Source organism: Engystomops pustulosus, chromosome 7, assembly GCF_040894005.1.
Source record: "Engystomops pustulosus chromosome 7, aEngPut4.maternal, whole genome shotgun sequence".
NCBI lineage: Eukaryota > Metazoa > Chordata > Amphibia > Anura > Leptodactylidae > Engystomops > Engystomops pustulosus.
In genome coordinates, this window is record NC_092417.1 from 152,553,895 (window position 1) to 152,575,570 (window position 21,676).

At 40.5% G+C, this 21,676-nt stretch overlaps 2 protein-coding genes across 2 annotated transcripts in view; both read right to left on the bottom strand.

The window, feature by feature from the left end:
- The window catches only part of CHRM1 (cholinergic receptor muscarinic 1), a 160,332-nt gene extending 160,155 nt beyond the window's left edge, over nt 1-177 (bottom strand). Inside the window, exon 1 of the mRNA XM_072118328.1 lies at nt 3-177. The gene's annotated coding sequence lies outside the window, so the exon portion shown is untranslated. The remainder of the gene's footprint in view (nt 1-2) is intronic.
- Nucleotides 178-12,446: 12,269 nt separating this feature from the next.
- Nucleotides 12,447-21,676, bottom strand: part of LOC140068996 (solute carrier family 22 member 6-B-like) — a 28,924-nt gene continuing 19,694 nt past the window's right edge. The window contains exons 6-10 of the mRNA XM_072114340.1: nt 19,809-19,927; nt 19,324-19,538; nt 17,939-18,047; nt 17,645-17,845; nt 12,447-12,715 (exon numbers count right to left, since the gene is read on the bottom strand). Of these exons, the coding sequence (XP_071970441.1) occupies nt 12,652-12,715; nt 17,645-17,845; nt 17,939-18,047; nt 19,324-19,538; nt 19,809-19,927 (708 nt within the window). The 3' untranslated portion in view covers nt 12,447-12,651. The remainder of the gene's footprint in view (nt 12,716-17,644; nt 17,846-17,938; nt 18,048-19,323; nt 19,539-19,808; nt 19,928-21,676) is intronic.

Consider the following 21,676-nt stretch of genomic DNA (forward strand, 5'->3'; position numbering starts at 1 on the left):
ACCTTGTGCAGTATGGAGTCAGAGTTCTCCAGAGTTATAATCCCATTGCTGCTTGTATTCCAATAGCTCTACAGAAGTGAATGTGTGTGCATCTCCAGCGTCTGCTCTGGACTCGTAGATCTATAGGATCGTGATGTGCGCTCCTGCTGCATGCCCTATATACAGTGACTGCGACTTTCCAGCACTCCTGCTACACATCAGCCATGAGACAGAGCGCCCTCCTGTGGACGAGCGGGGGACTGCAAGAAGAAAAGTCACTCATTATTGAGATGCTTAATATTTCTTACATTAAAGGGGTGTTCTCTTTTCAGCAAATAAATGTTATTGTTTGTATAATGAAAAGTTATACAATTTTCTAATATGTACTGTATAATCTGTATCAATTCATAACATTTTATAGATCTAAGCTTGTTGTCATTTTATAGAAAGCTTCTATGTTTACTTCCAGTGGACAGAAATCTGACCATGGTCACACAGGTGCACGGCTCGTTATATCATACAGCTCTGATTACTCTATGTGATATAATGAGCTGTGCACCTGTGTGACCATGGTCAGATTTCCATCCACTGGAAATAAACAATGAAGCTTTCTATAGGATGACAGCAAGCAGAGATCTAGAAAAACATGAGGAATTGATACAGAAAGTATATTGAATAACTTTTCATTATGCAAACAATAATATTAATTTGTCAATACCCTTTAAGTATTTAATTGTGATATAATATCATATTTATATATCAATACATTTAAGTTTCTTTTATTTCTTTCTAGGAATTCATTATGCAACCGCTTATATATAAATATATGTTCCTTCTTAAAATGTATAAAGCCAGTTGATTAGTTGATTCATTATAATAATAATTCCTTTATTTACCGGTATATAGCCCCAATAGATTCAATATGAATCTGCTGAATTTCTTATTGTCTTATTTCTATTGTCCTGGAAATTGGTATGTACAGTAATTCCTTTCAACTAAAACTCATATTTTTAAGGATATCTACCATCAGGATGAAGGATTGTAAACAAAGCACTCTGACAGCATCCGCTCTTCTTTTAGCTTCTTAGGCCCTGGTTTTTACAAAAAAATAAAAGTTTTTTAAAATTATGCAAGAGAGCTTGAGGGGCCTGGAGCCCCCTCAGGCTCATTTGCATGATTTTTAAAACCTTTTTTTCTTAAAAATAAAAGGCATAGGAAGCTTAAAAGGGAGTGGATCCTGCCAGAGGGGGTAGACACCAGTAGACGCCACTGTGTTTGGTTTACAATCCTTCAATCTGGTGGTAGATATCCTTTAAAAAAAAGGCTCTATCTTATTTCACTTATTTCCTACATTTTCTTTTATTATGACTAGTGGGGGTTATATACCAATTTCCAGAGCAATTGGATCAACATCAATTTGTATTGGCAGAGCTTCAGAGAATCAAATTTTGAATGATTTGCTCAACTCTCATTATGTTTAGACATTGCAAAACGCATAGAAAACATGTTCTGTACTGTACTGTCCAGGCTTGTACAGGCAGTCCCCGGGTTTCGTACACTATAGGCTCTGTAGGTTTGTTCTGAGTTGAGTTTGTCTTTAAGTCAGAACTGGTAAATTTAATAATTGTAACTCCTTGTTCCCTGTGACAATTGAACTTAAAACATTTGGGGTTGACAAGGGAACAAAGATGAACAATAAAGCTTCATTGTGGACAAGTGTCACGCACTGGAGTGTGGGAGAGTCTCTTGAGGCTAAAGACATTGGACTTCCTGGACCACCGAGGGGAATATGGTACTGGTCGCAACCCGGGAGCAGAGTCTAAGTGGAACCCTTGGTCTTCGCCAGTGCCCGCTGCAAAGCGGGTTGGTCTAGCTGCAGCGGGGAGCCACCAGGTCGCTCCACGAGTGCGACGAGGCAGCCAAGGTAGGACACAAGCTAGGCAGGACCACGGGAAGGCAGGACCCTGGAAAGGCAGGACCTCGGGAAGGTAGGACCTCAGGATGGCAGGACCTCAGGTTGGCAGGACCTCAGGATGGCAGGACCTTAGGATGGCCACCGGGATACAGAACCACCACAGGAACACAGGACCGCCACAGGAGTACAGGACCGCCACAGGAGTACAGGACCGCCACAGGAGTACAGGACTGCCACAGGAACACAGGACCGCCACAGGAACACAGGACCGTCACAGGAACGCCAACAGGAACACAGGAATACCACAGGAACGCAGGAAACACGGAGGCGTCTGGAAACGCTCAGAAAACACAGAGGGTTTGCTCTTCAGCATTATGACTTGAAGATCCGGCAGGGGATGCTGGGAGCCGCTGGGTTATATAGCAGAGCTGGTAATGCCAGCGCCAAGTAGGAGGACGCTGACCCTTTAAATTCTTGAAGAGTTGGCGCGTGTGCGCCCTAGCAGCAGGAGTGCGCGGCCTAGTCGGAGGAGGCGTGCAGCCTGGACGGAAGCACAGCCTGGAGAGGTAAGTACAGGCTGGGGACAGGGCAGCACGTATTGGAGCACGGGCACCCGTGACAAAGGGTCGGGACTGCGCTACAAAGAGGAACATGGGTGCACCCGCGATCTGAGACTTGGATCGCGGGGTCACCCGTGACAACAAGTTCCAGTTGATAATTGCAGACTGGGACCAAAGTTTAGTAAATAACCAGCATTCAGAGGTCACAGTGGGCAGAGAGATCAGTTTGTAACTAGGAGTCATCTGCATGTCTTTGGCTATTCTTAAGTCGGGGGTCAGTCTATACATGCCTTTTCGCAATTTCCAGTTACATGAATGTGCACATTGCAGACATTTCCACAATAAATCTGACACTTGTAAATATAGAGATCATACTTGATTCTGGTACTGTAGTTTTATACTGAGCATTATTCCAATGCTGTATATTTATACTGAGCATTGTTCTGGTGCTTTAGTTTTATACTGAGCATTATTCTAGTGCTGTATTTTTATACTGAGCATTACTCTAGTGCTGTATTTTTATAGTGAACATTGTTCTGGTGCTGTATTTTTATACTGGGAGTTGTTCTGGTGCTGTATTTTTATACTGAGCATTACTCTAGTGCTGTATTTTTATAGTGAACATTGTTCTGGTGCTGTATTTTTATACTGGGAGTTGTTCTGGTGCTGTATTTTTATACTGAGCATTACTCTAGTGCTGTATTTTTATAGTGAACATTGTTCTGGTGCTGTATTTTTATACTGGGAGTTGTTCTGGTGCTGTATTTTTATACTGAGCAATTTTCTGGTGCTGTATCTATATATACAGTCTGGTTTTGGTGCTGTGTTTGTCTATTAAGATTTGGGCTTTTGCTATAGAGCTAAATCGTATTTACAAGAAAAAATCCTCTGAACATTTTTGACATCAGCTGGAATCTGCAGCTACTACTACTTCAGTAAGTGTTGTTGGATGTGGCCTGTGATAATTCCCATAAGAATTCCGTAAATCATTAGGGATTTAACTGTGAATTTTTTTTTCTGCCATGTAAGCACTTAGCCCTTATTGGATCTGTTTTAATGTTTCCATTTATCACTCTCATGTAATCATGACAAGTATTTCATGATAATTCACATTGAGATATATTGGATATTCTGCTCATTTCATGTAGATGATAAACTATGTCTGTACTTGTGTGGTTATAAATGATTTCAGTAGGGGATCTAATTTAGTTGGATAAGATCTCAGTGGTGACCTGCAGGCTACTAGGGTTAGACTGTGCCGTTTCTGGAAGACAATGCTGAGGCCAGTGATTGGCTGCTGTGTAGATTTATGTTTTTAACACAAATCTGCAGTGTGATTGGATGTTGTCTTTGTTCCCTTGCTAGGCTCCTGTCCAAGGTCTTTCAAAAAGGGAGCAGGGCTCTAGATTTATTAAAGTAATAGGGGGAGATTTCTCAGAAATGTCTGCGGTATAACTGTTCTAGTTGTCCATGGAAACCAATCAGATCTCAGCTTTCATTTTATAAACAGTTGTGGGAAATTAAAGCTGAGCTCTGATTGGTTTCCACGAACAACTAGTAGAGTTCTGCTCTCAGACACTTATGATAAATCTCCCCCATAGTCTTTTTTTGTGTATTGATATTAAGATGCCCTAGCACACAATGGGGCTAGTTTACTAAGGGTCGCAGATCGCACTTTCTTCTGAATTTCCATCTGTCTCTTCCCTACCGGAGTTCACCTTCTTCTGCCCGGTGCTTGTAAGTGCATTGTCTTTGAATTTTAAATCCTGTGCGTAGTCCGAATCCAACGGGTTGTCCGACGGCCACACCCCCGATTTGCGTCGCTTGGAAATCGGCGATCAGATCACATGCGCCAAGAACCCCAGGTAAATGTGGTGCAACACGGAAATCGCCAGGTAATCCGGCGAAAATGCGGTCCACGGACCCTTTGTAGTAAATGAGCCCCCTTGTCTCACAAAATAGGACTGTGGTAGACAATGAAGAAGATAATTCCCACTATAGTCTAATGATTAGACAGCACAGAGGTGAAGATGTTGATGGGTCATGCATCATGGGCAGATTCATAAACTGGGATAGCAGGGGACAATGTCAACTGGAGATAAGAAAGACCTATTGTCCTAAGTTACCAAAGTATGTAAAAAAAAAAAGTAGTTTGGTACAATAAAGATCGTCGAGAGTTAATTAATAAATGATTGATGTATAGTACAAGGTTTAAAAGACCAACCGGCTAAACTTCTCTCAGACCAAAAATGGCACCAATCGTTTTAGATCTGTCCAGTGAAGTGAAGCTTGCGCAATGTAGTTCCTAGGACCATCCTAGGGCTAGAGCTAAACCAAAGATCAAAGGTGATACTTAATCCTACATTGGAAGGTTTTTATTATTTAGTGCTTGCTTTAGGATATGTTCCACCTTTTTATTTATCACAGATCATGAACCAACTTTGGAAATGTTTTTTTGATAAATGAAGTTGTCGAGTTACAGTTTCGGGGGACTATAATTACATAATGGATGGTGATTTAGATAAATTAAGATCTGCAGCAACGTCTTCTCAATGTAAGTACAATTCCCTTTTGTATAAAGTCTGCCAGGAAATCATTTGGATGATACATGTGGTGTTAAGAACCCTTTATAACAACATTTTCCTGTTACTACAGTGTGTTTTAATCACTTTCTATTTAGCTTTTTATTGCATATTGGGAACGTGGTTAATGAGCCCAGAGGAGCATCCAAGCGTCCACCATTGGTGGCTACGACTCCCCATTGTGCCAAGAAAAAATATTCAATTAATTCATTTTTGTGTTTATCCTTAAATGGCTTTCTCAAATAAAAAACATAACAATTTAATCTATACTCACTGGAGGCCCTCATAGTACAGGACAGGTGTAACCACTCCTTAAGACCTTGGTCCACATGAAGTATTTCAGCGCTGGCCACCCATTTATAAGCCCCACATCCAACTACTTCCAGGACACGAGAGCCCATGCCTATGTGATTCAAGGACATCCAACTCCTGTTCTTGACAGATAAGTTTCCCCTACTAACCCATAGCAAACAGAGATTCATGACCACACAAATTATGCAAAGAGAAAAATCAGTTTTTTTTATTGAATTCATAACAAAAATATAAGAACATGTTTAAAGCAAAAAAAAAAAAACCTAGACAATACTTTTGGACGCATTTCAGACACATGGGGGCTTATTTACTTAGGGTCCCGCGAATCACACTTTCGTAGGTTTTTGGAAATTTACGGGATTTGCGGCACAGGTATTTAGAAGGGGATTGTGTTGCACGTGATGGGATTTTGGCGCCAACTTTCATGCGACAGAAATCGGGGGGCGGGTCGTCAGACAATCGATGGATTCGGACTGAGAGCAGGATTTAACTTTAAAATTGTGTCGCAAGACAATGCACTTACATGCACCAGGAAGAAGAAGGTGAACTTCAGCGGATCTGAGCGGGGAAGCGACACATGCAGGATATCGGGCGCACAATCTTAGTGAATCGCGGCAGAATTCATTATCGTCCCACATTCCAGATCGGGGAGCACCAGGGATCAGTAAGTAAATGTCCCCCATGGTGTTATAGGGGTTTGGTCATGGAAAAAAGTTCTCAAATTTCAATCTCCTTGTAATGTGTACACAATAAAGATAAACTTTAAACCTTTACTTTACAATTTTACTCAGTTTTATTGCTGCTTAGTTTCTATCACTCAGTGATGGTCTGTGTAATATTCCAGAGTGTGAGCGGGGACTCTCTAAGCAGACACTTTATGATCCCAGTAGTGTTATGAGATGTTGTGTGCTGACAATGTAGTTAGATTATCAGGGTATAGGGTTTATATACACTTTTATTTAGCTTCTGAACATTGTACTAGTATTTGACACATAGAAAGAGAGATGAGACAAATCAGAGATCATCGTATCATAGTTACTATGATACTATGATACATCAGAGATGAGAGATGATAAGATCCATAAGATGCATATAACACACTATGGCCTACCGTCTACTCTGCTACATCTGAGCTATAACACACACAGAGGACCTCCACCCTGGATAAAGACCTGATCTTATCTTTAGCTTGTAAAGTAAGTCTATGAACGCTTCTGCATGCTGGCAGGAAGTGTCTATGTGTGAGCTGGTCTTATAATTCAATAGGGAGGGGCAGAGATCACACTGCATGGAGCAGACAGGAGAAGCTATTTATGAGAAGAATCTGACCTGCCCGACCATAAAAATCTGAAATTGTAAACACCAGAACTGATAGAGACAGGTTGGAATTATATTGGTGAAATGCTGTATTTTTGTTAATAACAGTGAATTAGAGAATGTGTTATTTTGTTATCCTGAGTAAATTTAAGAAACTTGTCTTTGTGAGAATACTCCTTAAATCTTCCACTCACAATGGCTACAGGTCTATAGGTGATTTGTATTACACACTTAGTATTAGCAGCATTATTAGTAAAAGATTGAATTGCTATATTAAATAATCGTCCTTTATTTGTGTCTACTTTGGGGAAGAATCCTGAATAACCCCTGGCAATTTTGTCTATATTTTTGCTTATATGTTTATGATTATATATGTTTAGAATGAATTCCATTAAAAACAGATTTTCTATTTAGTATAATTTTTGTGGTCATGGGTCTCTTGGTTATAGGTTTTATTGTCTTGTTGTGGCACATGTTCTATTGTAGGTGTTCATGAGTTTCTCTTGGAAGACCACATTTTCAAATAATGGAGGGTAATGGATAGATATTGTGCAGAACACTTATTGGGGTTACCAGGGCCACTGCCAGCACTGGGCATACCTGGCCAAGTGCCAGGGCCCAAAGCTGCTATTGGGCCCACATAAGGCTAAACATACGGAACCCATGGGGTTGAGGGGGGCTGCATCTAATAAATTCATAGGTTGTGAGGGGGCTTTATATAAAATAATCAAAAGGGGGCTGTTCGGGATGATAAACCAGGGAATATTTTAGGGAACAGGAGACTGTTTTAGTTTCAGAATTTTTAATGCCGCCACAAGAGTTAACTTCAAAGGGGCCACTGAGGCTCTGTCATCCCGGGGCCTACTGAACCTTGGAGCCGTCCCTGGGGGTTGCCAATGAACAAGTAGAAAGAAATGGACGGCAAGTGAGGTAAAAATGAGTGTCAAAGCAAAGGATCTGAATACTTATGACTATTTGATAAGTAAATTTTTCTAGTCTAATAAATTAGCAAAAAAAAATCTAAATTTAGTGTGTACATTAATGAGCAAAAAACAAAGATTTTATTTGTTGTTACCAATTGGCTGCAATGAAACAAAGAGTGAAAAATTTAAAGGGGTGTAAATACTTTCCGTAGCCACTGTATACTGTACATGCCAGTTACAGAGACCAAATTAGTTATACTAATTATTTATTTTACCTAAAATACATACAGTTAAAGTCTTTTACATTAGTGTTTTCTTCTAAGCTGCTCAAAGGGGTATTTTTGGTGCTGGGAGACCCCCTGTTATTCACAGCTTATGCTGTATTCTGATCTGATCCCTGCTGACAGAGTGTATATTCATATTTATGCTGCTAATAATTCTATAATATCATTTTAATCGACTGTAGTACTTGAGGCTTAATAGCCTGCGGTGTGGATTTGTAAGACTGTACTGAGTAGCCCAGGAGTCATAGGCCATTGTGTAAATACTGGCTGGTGGTTATTTAGTGCATTTACACCTTGGGTTGTATATAATAGAAATAAAAGATGGAAACAATAGCATAAAATCTTTATTATATACTGTATAATAGCAGAATACTAAAATTTCAAAGTCATAATGCTCTGCATTATGATAGACAATGATATTGTTTGTGTGAAGAATAAAGTGTTATAGGCAACTGTGTAATGCTCTGCATGAAATAGCCAATAGGTGTGTAATATGGAGAGGCTGTGTAATGCTCTGCAGGGAATAGCCAATAGCTGTATAATATGGAGAGACTGTGTAATGCTCTGCATGGAATAGCTGTATAATATGGAGAGGCTGTGTAATGATCTGCATGGAATAGCCAATAGCTGTATAATATGGAGAGGCTGTGTAATGATCTGCATGAAATAGCCAATAGCTGTATAATATGGAGAGGCTGTGTAATGCTCTGCAGGGAACAGCCAATAGGTGTATAATATGGAGAGGCTGTGTAATGATCTGCATGAAATAGCCAATAGCTGTATAATATGGAGAGGGTGTGTAATGCTCTGCAGGGAATAGCCAATAGCTGTATAATATGGAGAGGCTGTGTAATGATCTGCATGAAATAGCCAATAGCTGTATAATATGGAGAGGCTGTGTAATGCTCTGCAGAGAATAGCCAATAGCTGTATAATATGGAGAGGCGGTGTAATGCTCTGCAGGGAACAGCCAGTAGCTGTATAATATGGAGAGGCTGTGTAATGCTCTGCAGGGAACAGCCAATAGCTGTATAATATGGAGAGGCTGTGTAATGCTCTGCATGGAATAGCCAATAGTTGTATAATATGGAAAGGCTGTGTAATGCTCTGCAGGGAACAGCCAATAGCTGTATAATATGGGGAGGCTGTGTAATACTCTGCAGGGAACAGCCAATAGCCGTATAATATGGGGAGGCTGTGTAATGCTCTGCATGAAATAGCCAATAGTTGTATAATATGGAGAGGGTGTGTAATGCTCTGCAGGGAATAGCCAATAGCTGTATAATATGGAGAGGCTGTGTAATGCTCTGCAGGGAACAGCCAATAGCTGTATAATGTGGAGAGGCTGTGTAATGCTCTGCATGGAATAGCCAATAGTTGTATAATATGGAAAGGCTGTGTAATGCTCTGCAGGGAACAGCCAATAGCTGTATAATATGGGGAGGCTGTGTAATGCTCTGCATGAAATAGCCAATAGTTGTATAATATGGAGAGGGTGTGTAATGCTCTGCAGGGAATAGCCAATAGCTGTATAATATGGAGAGGCTGTGTAATGCTCTGCATGAAAGAGCCAATAGCTGTATAATATGGAAAGGCTGTGTAATGCTCTGCAGGGAACAGCCAATAGCTGTATAATGTGGAGAGGCTGTGTAATGCTCTGCGTGGAATAGCCAATAGGTGTGAAATATGATCCATAAAAACTGAAAATTAAGGGGATTACATTTTCTGAAAGTTGCAAAAAGATGCTTTTAGACAGTTAGGTTTTTTTGGTTTTAGATTTTGAATCTAAAACCAGTTGTGAATCATTACCCAAGTCAGTATAAATGTTTTTTTTTCTGGATCCACTTCTGATTTTGGCTTTTCAAATTGCATCCAAAAACATAGATGTTTAAACGTAACCTGAAGGTTGTAACACTTGGTGGGTGTACACGTGATTCTTCACCAGAAAAATCTGACTTGGACCACTCCTTTTGGTTCTTTGACTCCCATACATTGATCTGGACTTTGTTAAGGGGAACCCACCAGGTTACTCCCTCTTGGGTGGTGTTTGTGATGGTGAGAAAATAGTGTAAGTATAGGACAAGGTCAGGCTTATCAGAGTTTGTGTGTTATTTTTGATCCAGGAAAGAGGTCACAGGGCACAGAGTCAAGGTCACTAAATGTCAAACATGGAGCATGCCCCTACATGTTTGTAAAAACACCTGAAAACCAACATTACCCGAAAAACCTCCTTACTGCGATAAACGTTTGATCTAATTTTACACTTAAAAGTACTCAGGTTTTCTTTGAAGTACAGACAGTACATGGGCCTGCTAGGGTCCATTTGTTCACTTTTATTTTATGATTAGTTAACTGCAGACCCTCACTCTCCTTTCTTTTCTATCTCAATTCAGAGGAAGTAGTGAAATATAGAATTCTACCCGATGGCTTCTGCCACTAGATGGCGCCAGCTCATACATAATCTGTTTCCACTGGATTTAGGATATATTTATCTTAAGCTATGTTAAAAACATGGAGATTGCAATAATGGGGTAAAGATATGTGTGTATATAAACCAAGGCATTGTGAATTGTTAAGCAAATGATAAGAAGTACATTTGCAGGGAAGAAAATGGATGAATGCTCTGCTATGTGTCTGTCAGTGAGAAATCCACCTTTTTTCTGGATCACTATAACTCTCCTTTACCCTTCAGGCTCTAAACTGTTGCAATAATGACGGCAGGTGGGTACGAGGACTTAATGTATATATTGACTTACTGTATTCAATGACTTGGATGTCATTGAATACCAGCATTGGGATTCCATATATCCATGTGAAACAGGATTCATTCTTGTAACAGGTAACTTTTTGTACATTGGTAAAGAGGTATTCTCTAGAACATATCCTCAGTTTATATTATTAAAGGGGTTGTCTGAGATTTTTCAAAAACAGGGAGGGGGCTGCTTAAAAATATAAACCTGTACGTAACTCTATGGTCCCTTTCGTCGTCCCACACCGCTGTGTCTCAGGTCCATGCTGGTTTGCTGTGCTGAGATCGGTTTCTGAGATATGGGCAGATGTGGGCGTCCATGGCCTCCTCAGCCATAATGAAGCTGTACTAAGCGCAGCTTTCATGCCTCCGTAAATATACATCAGCACGGACCAGAGTGCCTTCCCGGCCATATAGAAGTTTTTGAAAAGTCTCAGACCTCTTAGAACAATCTTGAAAACAGTGGTTGTCCACTAGCTCCTTTCCTGCAGCCATCTGAATGGAAAATTGACCGGACATATGTGACCATTCTACATTATCGCTTACGGGCTGAGCTATTTTAAGCACCCCCATCGACTTGAATGGAGAGTGGCCACACAATACTCTCATTCAGTTCTGCTGTAGCAAGATCAAGATGAGCACAGATTCCTCAGGTGGGATCCACATCTGTCATCAATTTTTGACATATCCTATTTACTTTCTATAAGGATCCCCTTTGCAATCCCTTGCTTCTCTTGTCTACGTTATGTTTGCTGTGGTGGTCATTGCCTGCAGGCAGCATCTGTTATCTGATAGCTTGGGTCATAGTGTCAACCTGGTTCAGTGGTGGCGAACCTATGCCACGGGTGCCAGAGGAGGCACTCAGAACCCTCTATATGGGCACCCTTGCCAAACAGGACTCAAGGCCTCTTGCAGCCCCAGGCAGCCCATGACCCTAGAAGGAAGCTACAATGATATGCCAAACTTCTTCTCCTTCTTTCTACTGTATTGGTGTCCTCAGGGGCCTATACAATTTGAACCTGTGAAAGAGCAGGGAGTAATAAGTTAAGGCTTAAATTGTCGCATTGGCACTTTGCGAAAAATACGCTGAGTTTGGTTGTAGTTTGGGCACTCGGTGTCTAAAAGGTTTGCCATCACTGTCCTAAGGGATAATGGTGAACATCTAAGGGTAGCCTCAGACTTTACAACCTGCATTAATGTATGATTATAGCTAGCGTGATTTGCTTGTTGGCTTTGTCGTGTCAGTTTTCTGCAGAGCTTGATGTCATCCATATTGCCAGGAAGGGAGTGTTGTAGTATGCATTAGCTGTCAATAAGTGTATAAGATATTATATCAGATCCTGTCATCCCCAAGAATATTTATCATGTGCCATGGAGCCTTCCAATAGCAATGAGTGGTGGTAGGCACACCGAAACACAAACCTGTAAGTAGATTGTTTTCCACTTTTGTGTTGAACATGAGGACCACCTTGTGGCCTGACACTGAAATCTGCTTCTCGCTCCGAGGTTCACCAGTAGATAGATCCTACTATCCGACTACTTTTGATCAGGTCTTTCAAAAGCCAGAACACAAATCCATTGTCCAAGACCACAATTTTTGGAAAAAATCGGAAAACCAGTTTACTGGTTAAACTGTGTTAAAAAAGACATTTTGTTGAGGGTGCCATAAATATGGAGGTCTACTGCCACGCATGATGAGTATAACGATGCAACATAGTCTGAACAGAACAGTATGGGAAGGAAACAACAGGTTAAAAAGTACTTATATTTTATTTATGATAATGATTTTATGAAAAAAAGAGTATTTGGCTCAAATAACCAGACTCTAGAGATAATGTGATGGTGCAGAAACTGCTTCCAGTGCAAAGTAAGGACCACAATGCACTGCTTCCCACCAGTAAGAAGTAGCTATAGCACATGAGTAATGAGAACAAGCCTCTGGGTTAGGTTCCTAGTTTCTGGTGAAACTGTTTTTGGAGACATGGAATTGATGGAAAATGCAATAATATTAAAACTTGTTTTTTATGAGATTAAATTCCATCTTTTAAAGAGATCTCTTCTTTGTACTTGGGAACCTTCTTCTTATGTGTAGGGCTGTAAAGAAATAAAATGTTAGCACATTAGTCGCCAGAACGAGGTACAGAAAAATGTCACAGTTACAATTTTATTAAAGAACATGAAACAAACATTGTGGGTTTTCTAAAAACTTTTTACACAACTAACAGTGTCCTGTTTTTTATGGTTCTATTAAATTTTCTATGAAGTGTAGCAACATATTTAATATTATACAGGTGGTCTCCTACTTAAGGATACCCAACTTACAGACGACCCCTAGTTAAAGACGGGCCTCACTTCTCACTGTGAACTCTGGTGACCTCTGGATGCTTTACTTTACTCCTAGGCTGCAATGATCAGCTGTAAAGTGTCTGTAATGAAGTTTTATTGATAATTCTTGGTCCCATTACAGCAAAAAATTTGAAACCTTCAATTGTCACTGGGGCAAAAAATTTTTGTCTGGAACTACAATTATAAAATATACAGTTTCGACTTTCGGCAGTTTCAACTGAAGAACAAACCTATGGAGCCTTTCTTGTATGTAACCCGGGGACTGCCTGTATTTGATTTGCATTCTAGGGGGAAGGACGTCCTGACATGGAGGTCACCAAATTGTTCTGAGGAGTCTACCACCAGATTACTAATTAGGTATGGGATTGGAGGGAGGGGGGGGGGACTGTTTTTTACAAGTAGCCTGGCATCTTTAATAACGAAATATTAACTTTGTAAAACAAACGGAGGCGCTCAGGCTGACGGCACCTGAGCACCATTCTGCTTCCCCGGCTTTTAATTTATGTACGCCCCCGGCTGCAAGCCTCCTCCTACTCCTGGCCTGGGAATTAGGATCTGGCCGGTGACGTTAGAGCCGGGACATGGAGAGAGGGGGGTGTGTGCTTTCTCCTAGTTCCCCGGTCGGGAGCAGGAGGAGGCTTGCAGCGGGGAGTGTGCATAAATTAAAAGCCGGGGTAGGCCAGAGGCCCTCAGGCGCTATCAGCCCCAGCGCTTACGGCTGTTGTACAAAGTTAATATTTCATTATTAAAGATGCCAGAAAACTTTCTAAAAAACGGTCCACCCATCCCCTAGATCAGTGATGGCAAACCTTTTATAGGCCGAGTGCCCAAACTACAACAAAAGACCCGCTTATTTATCGCAAAGTGCCAACACAGAAATTTAATTTGTGATTTATACTCCCTTCTCTGTCACAGCTTTCATTGATACCAGCCCCTGAGGACACCAATAAAGCAGAAAATAGTCCCAGGTAGCGCTGTCACTTTAATATAGCTCTGTGCACAGCAAGTCCTGGGCTGTCTGGTATTGCAGGAAGATAACTGGAGTCCTCTCTGGTGATGGCCTGAGTGCCCACAGAAAGGGCTCTGAGTGCCACCTCTGGCACCAGTGCCATAGGTTAGCCATCACTGCCCTAGATGGAGGGAGCAGCCTAATTAGGACACTCTCACCAATAATCTGGTGGTAGATGTCCTTTAAAGTCATACAATGCTTTTTAGGAAGTATTGTGTACAAATTAAAAGAAGATAACGGATCTCTAAATTACCAGATGCAGGTGATCCCCGACTTACAGACCTCCCCACTGCCCCCTGTGACCGCTAGTGAAGCTCTCTGGATGTTACTATAGTCCCAGGCTGCAATGATCAGCTGTAAAGTGTCTGTAATAAAATTTTATTAATAACCCTTATTTCCATTACAGCTAAAAATTTTGATAATCCAATTGTCACTGGGACAAAAACAATTTTGTCTGAAGCTACAATTCTAAAATATATAGTTCCGACTTACATACAAATAGAGCATAAGAACAAACCTAAAGAACATATCTTGTACGTGACCCAGGATCTGCCTGTATTTGAAGTTTCAACCCAATACATCAATGTCCAACCAATTAACAAATCTGGAAAAAAACAAATTCACACAGTGCAGCCGCGCTATATAACCGGCACAAACACATCATAAATGCATGTGCAAACAGTTTGCACATATAGTTATGAGAAAATTGCGCCGGAAAACTGGTGCAGCCAGTGCTATAAATCTGGGCCATTGTCTGCAGGAGTAAGCTTGTTGGGGGAGATTTCTCAGAAGTGTCTGAGAGCAGAACTGTTCCAGTTGCCCACTGCAACCAATCCGAGCTCAGCTTTCATTTTCCCACAGCTGTTCATAAAATTAAAGCTGAGTTCTGATTGGTTTCCACATTAAAAAATAATAATTCCTTTATTTATAGCGCCAACATATTCTGCAGCGCTACACAAAGCTTGCCAAATCAGTTTCCATCAGCAACTAGAACAGTTTTACCTGATACACTTTGATATATCTCCCCCATAATGTTGTCTCTATGAGATTGGGACCAGTACATGAGGTTAGGGTATATGTACAAGCAACAAAGTACCAGCTCTGCCGGAGGTATATCGCTGAAAACATTTCTCTGCAGTTGACTACAATGCCTTAAAGGGATTGTGTACCGACATTAAACCAAGCTAAAAAGTGTTAGCACATAAAAAATTCAGAGGGAGAAGAGGGAGGCAGATGGCCCAGACTTTCAGTAATCCCATCCTTTGTATATCCTTGGCTCTCCAGAGTGATTCTCTTACATGAAAATCTATGTAGAGAGCGATGTCTTTGGAGAAGTGAGCAAGGATGTGACTGCAGCAAGACAAGGCTCCCTCTCTGCTTACTTTCCCCTCGCCGTCTTTAACAGAAGTTTAACATAATGTACTGTGCAAATTGTAAGCACAATGAAGTACAGTATGTCTTCACTTTTTATCAAAGTCATAAAAGCAAAGCCTGATTTGTACCACAAAAATCATACTTTCATAGTAAGTAAAGTATCAAAGTAGTAAAGATGCAGGTCACGATTAAACTATTTGAAACCCTTTGTGTTTTTAGCTACATGAAGTTAAGGCATTGATCAATTACAGGCAGGGCCAGATTATAGGATAGGGAAGCGGGGCGCACGCCTAGGGCCCCTGCAACTTTGCCCTTAAAGGGGCCCCCACCAACCGTATGCAATTTGGGCAGGTGCATGGCCACCTGATTCTCCTACTATATTTGCAGGTCTGTTTTTCAATATGTTTCCTGCTCTGCCATAGATGTAGAGCACACAGGACATGGACACTGTCATTCTGAAGATAATGTCAGCGCACATTGGGGGAACGGGGGGAAGGTGAATATAATTTTATTATTTTACAGGGAGATGTATATTCCTCATGTGGGGATGCTTTATATATCTATGTATTCTGGGGGATGGTGCAGTATATATCTATGTATTCCTGGGGGAGCTGTATATATATATATATATATATTTATATATAATTGCATTATTGGGGGCTGTGTATATATCTATGGATTATTGGGGGCTGTATATATCTATGCATTATTAGGGGTCAAAGTATATATCTACGTGTTACTAGGGGGAGGCTGTGTATATATATATATATATATATATATATATATATATATATATATATTTCTGTTATTGGGGGTGACGATGTGTATATATTTATGTGTTATTGGGGGCAAAGTATATATCTATGTGTTATTGGGGGCTGTGTATATAACTATACATTATTGGGGTCACTGTGTACATATCTATGTGTTACTAGGGGGAGGCTGTGTATATATCTATGTGTTATTGGGGGTTGTATATATATCTATGCATTATTAGGGAGCTGTGTATATATATATGTATTATGGGGGGCTGTGTATATATCTATGTATGTTGGAGGGGGGGCTGTGGATATATCTATGTGTTACTGGGGGTGGGCTGTGTATATATCTATGTATTAAGGTGGGGCCCTGTATATATATATATATATATATATATACATATATATATATATATGTTTTGGGGCAGGCTGTGTATATATCTATTTGTTATTGGGGCAGGCTGTGTATATATCTATGTGTTATTGGGGGCGGTGTATATATCTATGTGTTATTGGGGGCCGGCTGTGTATATAACTATGTATTATTGAGGGCTGTGTATATATCTATGTATTAAGGTGGGCCCCTGTATATATATATATGTGTGTTTTGGGGTAGGCTCTGTATATATCTATGTGTTTTGGGGCAGGCTGTGTATATATCTATGTTTTATTGGGGGCTGTGTATATAACTATGCATTATTGGGGGCTCTGTATATATCTGTGTGTTTTGGGGCAGGCTTTGTATATATCTATTTGTTATTGGGGCAGGCTGTGTATATATCTATGTGTTATTGGGGGCGGTGTATATATCTATGTGTTATTGGGGGCAGTGTATATATCTATGTTTTATTGGGGGCTGTGTATATAACTATGCATTATTGGGGGCAGTGTATATATCTATGTGTTATTGGGGGCTGTGTATATAACTATGCATTATTGGGGGCTCTGTATGTTACTGGGGGTGAGGCTGTGTAGGTTTTCCCATTGCTTCTTTTATTGCAGAGAAAATAACTGGGTCTGAACGCCCAGAGCACCTTTAACCTCAATGATTAACAGTATATTTTTTTAGCATTTTTATTATTGTTATTTATTTGATTTTTTAATTTTTTTATGTTATTAATTTAATTACTTTTCCTAGCCCTTTTTTTTGTCAGGGCAACTGCCTTGTTATTATGACTATTCTTTAGCCCTCTTACTCTCATGCTCATTTCTCATTGACATTTTAGGGATGTACCATTCGCCTGTGTGAAAGAGGCCTTCCTTGCCATATTTTACAGTCATTTTTGGGTGTAGAAATGTGGTTCTTGTTCGGGTTCAAGTATGTGCTCCGACAAACTCGGACCAACTTGGACCAACTCTACGAACCCAAATTTCGTCCAACTGGCTCATCACTACTTGCAACCACTGATGTTCCTGTCTGTGGCCACAAATATGTATTTCTATTACTAAAGGCACTTAAACAGAAATATAGAAGGAAAATTAGATAAAGTATAAAAATAACATTGTTATATTATGATAAAATATCAATATACCAACCTTTCTACTTCTTGTATGGTCTCAGGCAGAGGTACACCAAGTGTCTCGGGCAGAAAACATGCAGCAACGCCAGAAAGTATAGGACAGAGGCTATAAATTATTAGTGGTAGATGAATATAGTATTCAGCTGTCATCTGAACGAGAGGCGCAACAATTCCCCCAAGTCGAGCCATCATGGTGCCGAATCCCATACCTGTTTGCCTGTAAAAAATTTTAATTATAGGTAACTAAAAATATGTAATTATCAGCCTGGTTGGATGGATAAAACTCTTGGTTTCTTGACTTGCTGCTCACCTGATGACAGTAGGATACAGTTCACCAGTATATAGATAAACACAATTAAACGAAGCTGCGAGACATCCTTTCCCAAAAACTGTTATCACAGTTCTTACTGTCTGACTGGCTAGAAAAAAAAACACAGAAAAGTCAGAAAGTCACACCAGAAAACCAGAAATCCAAATGTATACTAAATGGTTAACACCATAATGCAACCAACTGTACCGTAGGGTTTTGTGCAAAACATCTGCCTGAACCATTAGTGAGGGGTGGGAAATATAAAGTGGGTCTGTATGTCTTTTGCACCCTAGTCAATATGTGCTTCTTGAAATCTGGTAGATTTGTGTAATCGGGCGCACGCCAAATAATGTTCAAAAGATGGGTTGGACTTTTTTAATTTTCTCATTAAATGGTTCTCATTTAATGGTTTTCATTTCAGGTTGTCTGGGCCCTTTTATCAAATGGTTATGACTTCCTCCAAAGGCTTGTGCTGTATCAGGGCCGGCACCAGCACTTGGCATACCGGGGAAAGTGCCAGGGGCCAGAGCTGCAGTGGGGGCCCACAAAAGGCTGTACATAAGGAATTCATAGGGGTGAGGGCGGCTGTATCTGAAACATCCCCCACCGGGGCCTAGTCTAGGGATGATAAACTACAGAATATATTAGGGAACAGCAGACTGTTTTAGTTTTTGAATTTTTAACGCCACCACAAGAGTTCACTGCAAAGAGGCCCACTGAGGCTCTGTCGCCCAGGGGCCTGCTGAAACCAGGAGCTAATCCTGTGCTGTATCCAGCCAAAAGCTGTAGGATGAAGTTATAACCACTTGAAAAGGGGTCCTTAGACCCTTGATACTCCAAAACCTCTGTCAAACATTATTTGTAGAGGGCCCAATCCCCATTTCTACTGTTTTGTGGCAGCGCTAGGGCAGTGCCTAATGTTTAGCATAACCACATAAGGTGAACATTTGTGTATTTTAGTTTGCCTCCATTGATTTATGCAATATTGCATAAATCACTTGCTTCTTGTTGCCTTTTCAACTATGTGAAATCTGGAAAAGAGCTAAAATGGGAACATGTCTTTCCTAATCTTCTTTTGTGTTTTCATCTTGACTTTGCTTGGCCACCCATGGCATGTCTACTTATGCTCATGTCTTCTCTAGATTATAATAGCCCCGGTCGTTCCTGACCTCTTTTGCCAAACAAACCCATGTCTCAATGTTTTATTTTTTTTCTTCCACTTTTTATTATTGGCATTAGCTATAGACTGGAACAACTTGAGGCCCACCGAAAAAACTATAGAAAAGTAATAGCGTTCTCCACTCTGAGATCTGCTTTTGTTGGATGGCTAGTAACACAATAGGAATTTTTGACCAACCAACAAACAAAAGTATAAAAAGAATTACCTTCAGGAACAAAGATATTGACCAATATTGCGATTCCAGCTAAAATCAAACTAGAGGCTTGTAGAACACGTCGTCCTATGTATGTCATCACAAAATAGGAAAAAAACTTGGCTGGTATATCAACTGATCCAAAGATAACCTGAACAATATAGATGCTCAACCCAAATTTCTGAAGGTCCATGGCAAGACCATAGTAAGCAAAGCTGGTGGAGAACCTAAAGAACAAAGACAATGACCATTACCCAATGAAAGACTCATTAGGGCAGATTTATCAAGCTGTCTGAAAGTCAGAATATTTCTAGTGGCCCATGGCAACCAATCACAGCTCCCCTTTAAAATATGCATGAGCAATGGTAAAATGAGAGCTGAGCTGTGACAGGTTGCCAGGGGCAACTAGAAATATTCTGACTTTCAGACTGCTTGATAAGTCTGCCCCATTGTTCCTAAGTAACCCACTGCAGAACAATGTTACAATACACACTTACCAAGTACAACAAATGCAAAAAGATATCCGACGTACCACCGGGGTCTTTATAAGATCCAAAACTGAATAATTACCTCCACGAGCAGCATTTATTTCCCTTTGCATGTCATATTTAATACTCTAGAAGGAAGAGAGTTTTAATTGAGTATCATTGGTCAAATAATATTTTACAACATGTTAAGGTAAAAAGGTAAAGTTATAGAAAAGTTGTAAAAATATGTGCTGTACAATTCAACACTTGAAGGGGTTGTGTGGGATTGGAATTTTTTTTATTGGCCCCAAATGGTAAAAATAAGAAAGAACTTATACTTACCTTGGTCCTTAGTTCTGGTCTAGCATAGCTCCTCCTAGTGACATTGCATGGACAGCAAACACCCTCTACTTCCTGCAGTAGGCTGTAGACCAGGGGTCAGGAACCTTTTTGGCTGAGAGAGCCATGAACCCCACACATTTTAAAATGTTATTCCATAAAAGCCCTACAATATGCACATGCCTCCAAGTAGATAGGTAGCCCCACCACATAACCCCAGTAGATAGGTAGCCACAGCACATGCCCCCAAGTAGATTGGTAGCGACACCACATGCTCCGAAGTAGGTAGCTAGCCACAGCACATGTCCCAGTATATAGGTAGCCACAGCAAATATACCCCAGTATATAGGTAGCCACAGCACTTCCCCCCAGTATATAGGTAGCCACAGCACATGCCCCAAGTATATAGGTAGCCACAGCACATGCTTCCCTGAAGATAGGTAGTCACAGCAAAAAAGAGTATTCACCTAACTGCGCTCCTCATCACTCCCATGCTCTTCTCTTTGAACCAGGCCTAGACTATGGTGGTGATGGCGCCTGGGTCACACAAAGGACGTGTGCAGTGGTAACATCGCTGCCTGTGCCAGTGATCAGTCTATGACACACACAGCACCTATCACCATGGCCAGAGAGCGAGATGCAGCCAACAAAAGAGCCACATCTGACTCCCGAGCCATAGGTTCCCTACCCCTGCTGTAGACTATTAGACTGTGGCGGTTATGAGCTGTTGGCTTGATGTCATTGGTCAACAGAGGCTGATGGTGATGGAAGGTGCTCCTCTCGACTGAAGATAAGGACTGAGGGAAGTGTAAATTCTTTATTATTTATAATTTATTATATTTATTATAATTTTTTATTTACAAAAAAATACAACCCCTTTAAAAGAAGTAAATAAAATATGATCAAATAGCTTATTTCTACCATCAAGCCTGTGAAAATAGAATTTCTATACAAACAGGGTTAATTTTTGATCTACCGTACAATGGAAATAAAAATGTGAGAAATATCGCTGCCTTAAGGTGTATTTTTAAATCTGCTTCCGTAATATTGAATTGAGCTACTTTTATATGACTTCTTTATTAAAAAAACAAAAAAAACAACAGCTCGACAAACACGCAGACTCAATATCCTATCTCTAAGGGCATTTCTGAAATAAAGTTTACATGACAACTTTACTCGTTTTCAAGTTTTAAAAATATGTGTTCATTAGTTTTTTTATGTGTACATTTAAATCATTTTTTATTTGAGATATTTGATGGTTTATCGTGTCCACATCAACCATTGAATAATCTTTGAGCATGCTGAATAAAAGCTGAATGTTTCTCAAAAGACTCAACCACTTCGAATATTGGGGGAGATTTGTCACCACTAGAGATGAGCGAACATGCTCGTCCGAGCTTGATGCTCGTTCGAGCATTAGCGTACTCGAAACTGCTCGTTGCTCGGACGAATACTTCGCCCGCTCGAGAAAATGGCAGCTCCCGCCGTTTTGCTTTTTGCCGGCCAGAAACAGAGCCAATCACAAGCCAGGAGACTCTGCACTCCACCCAGCATGACGT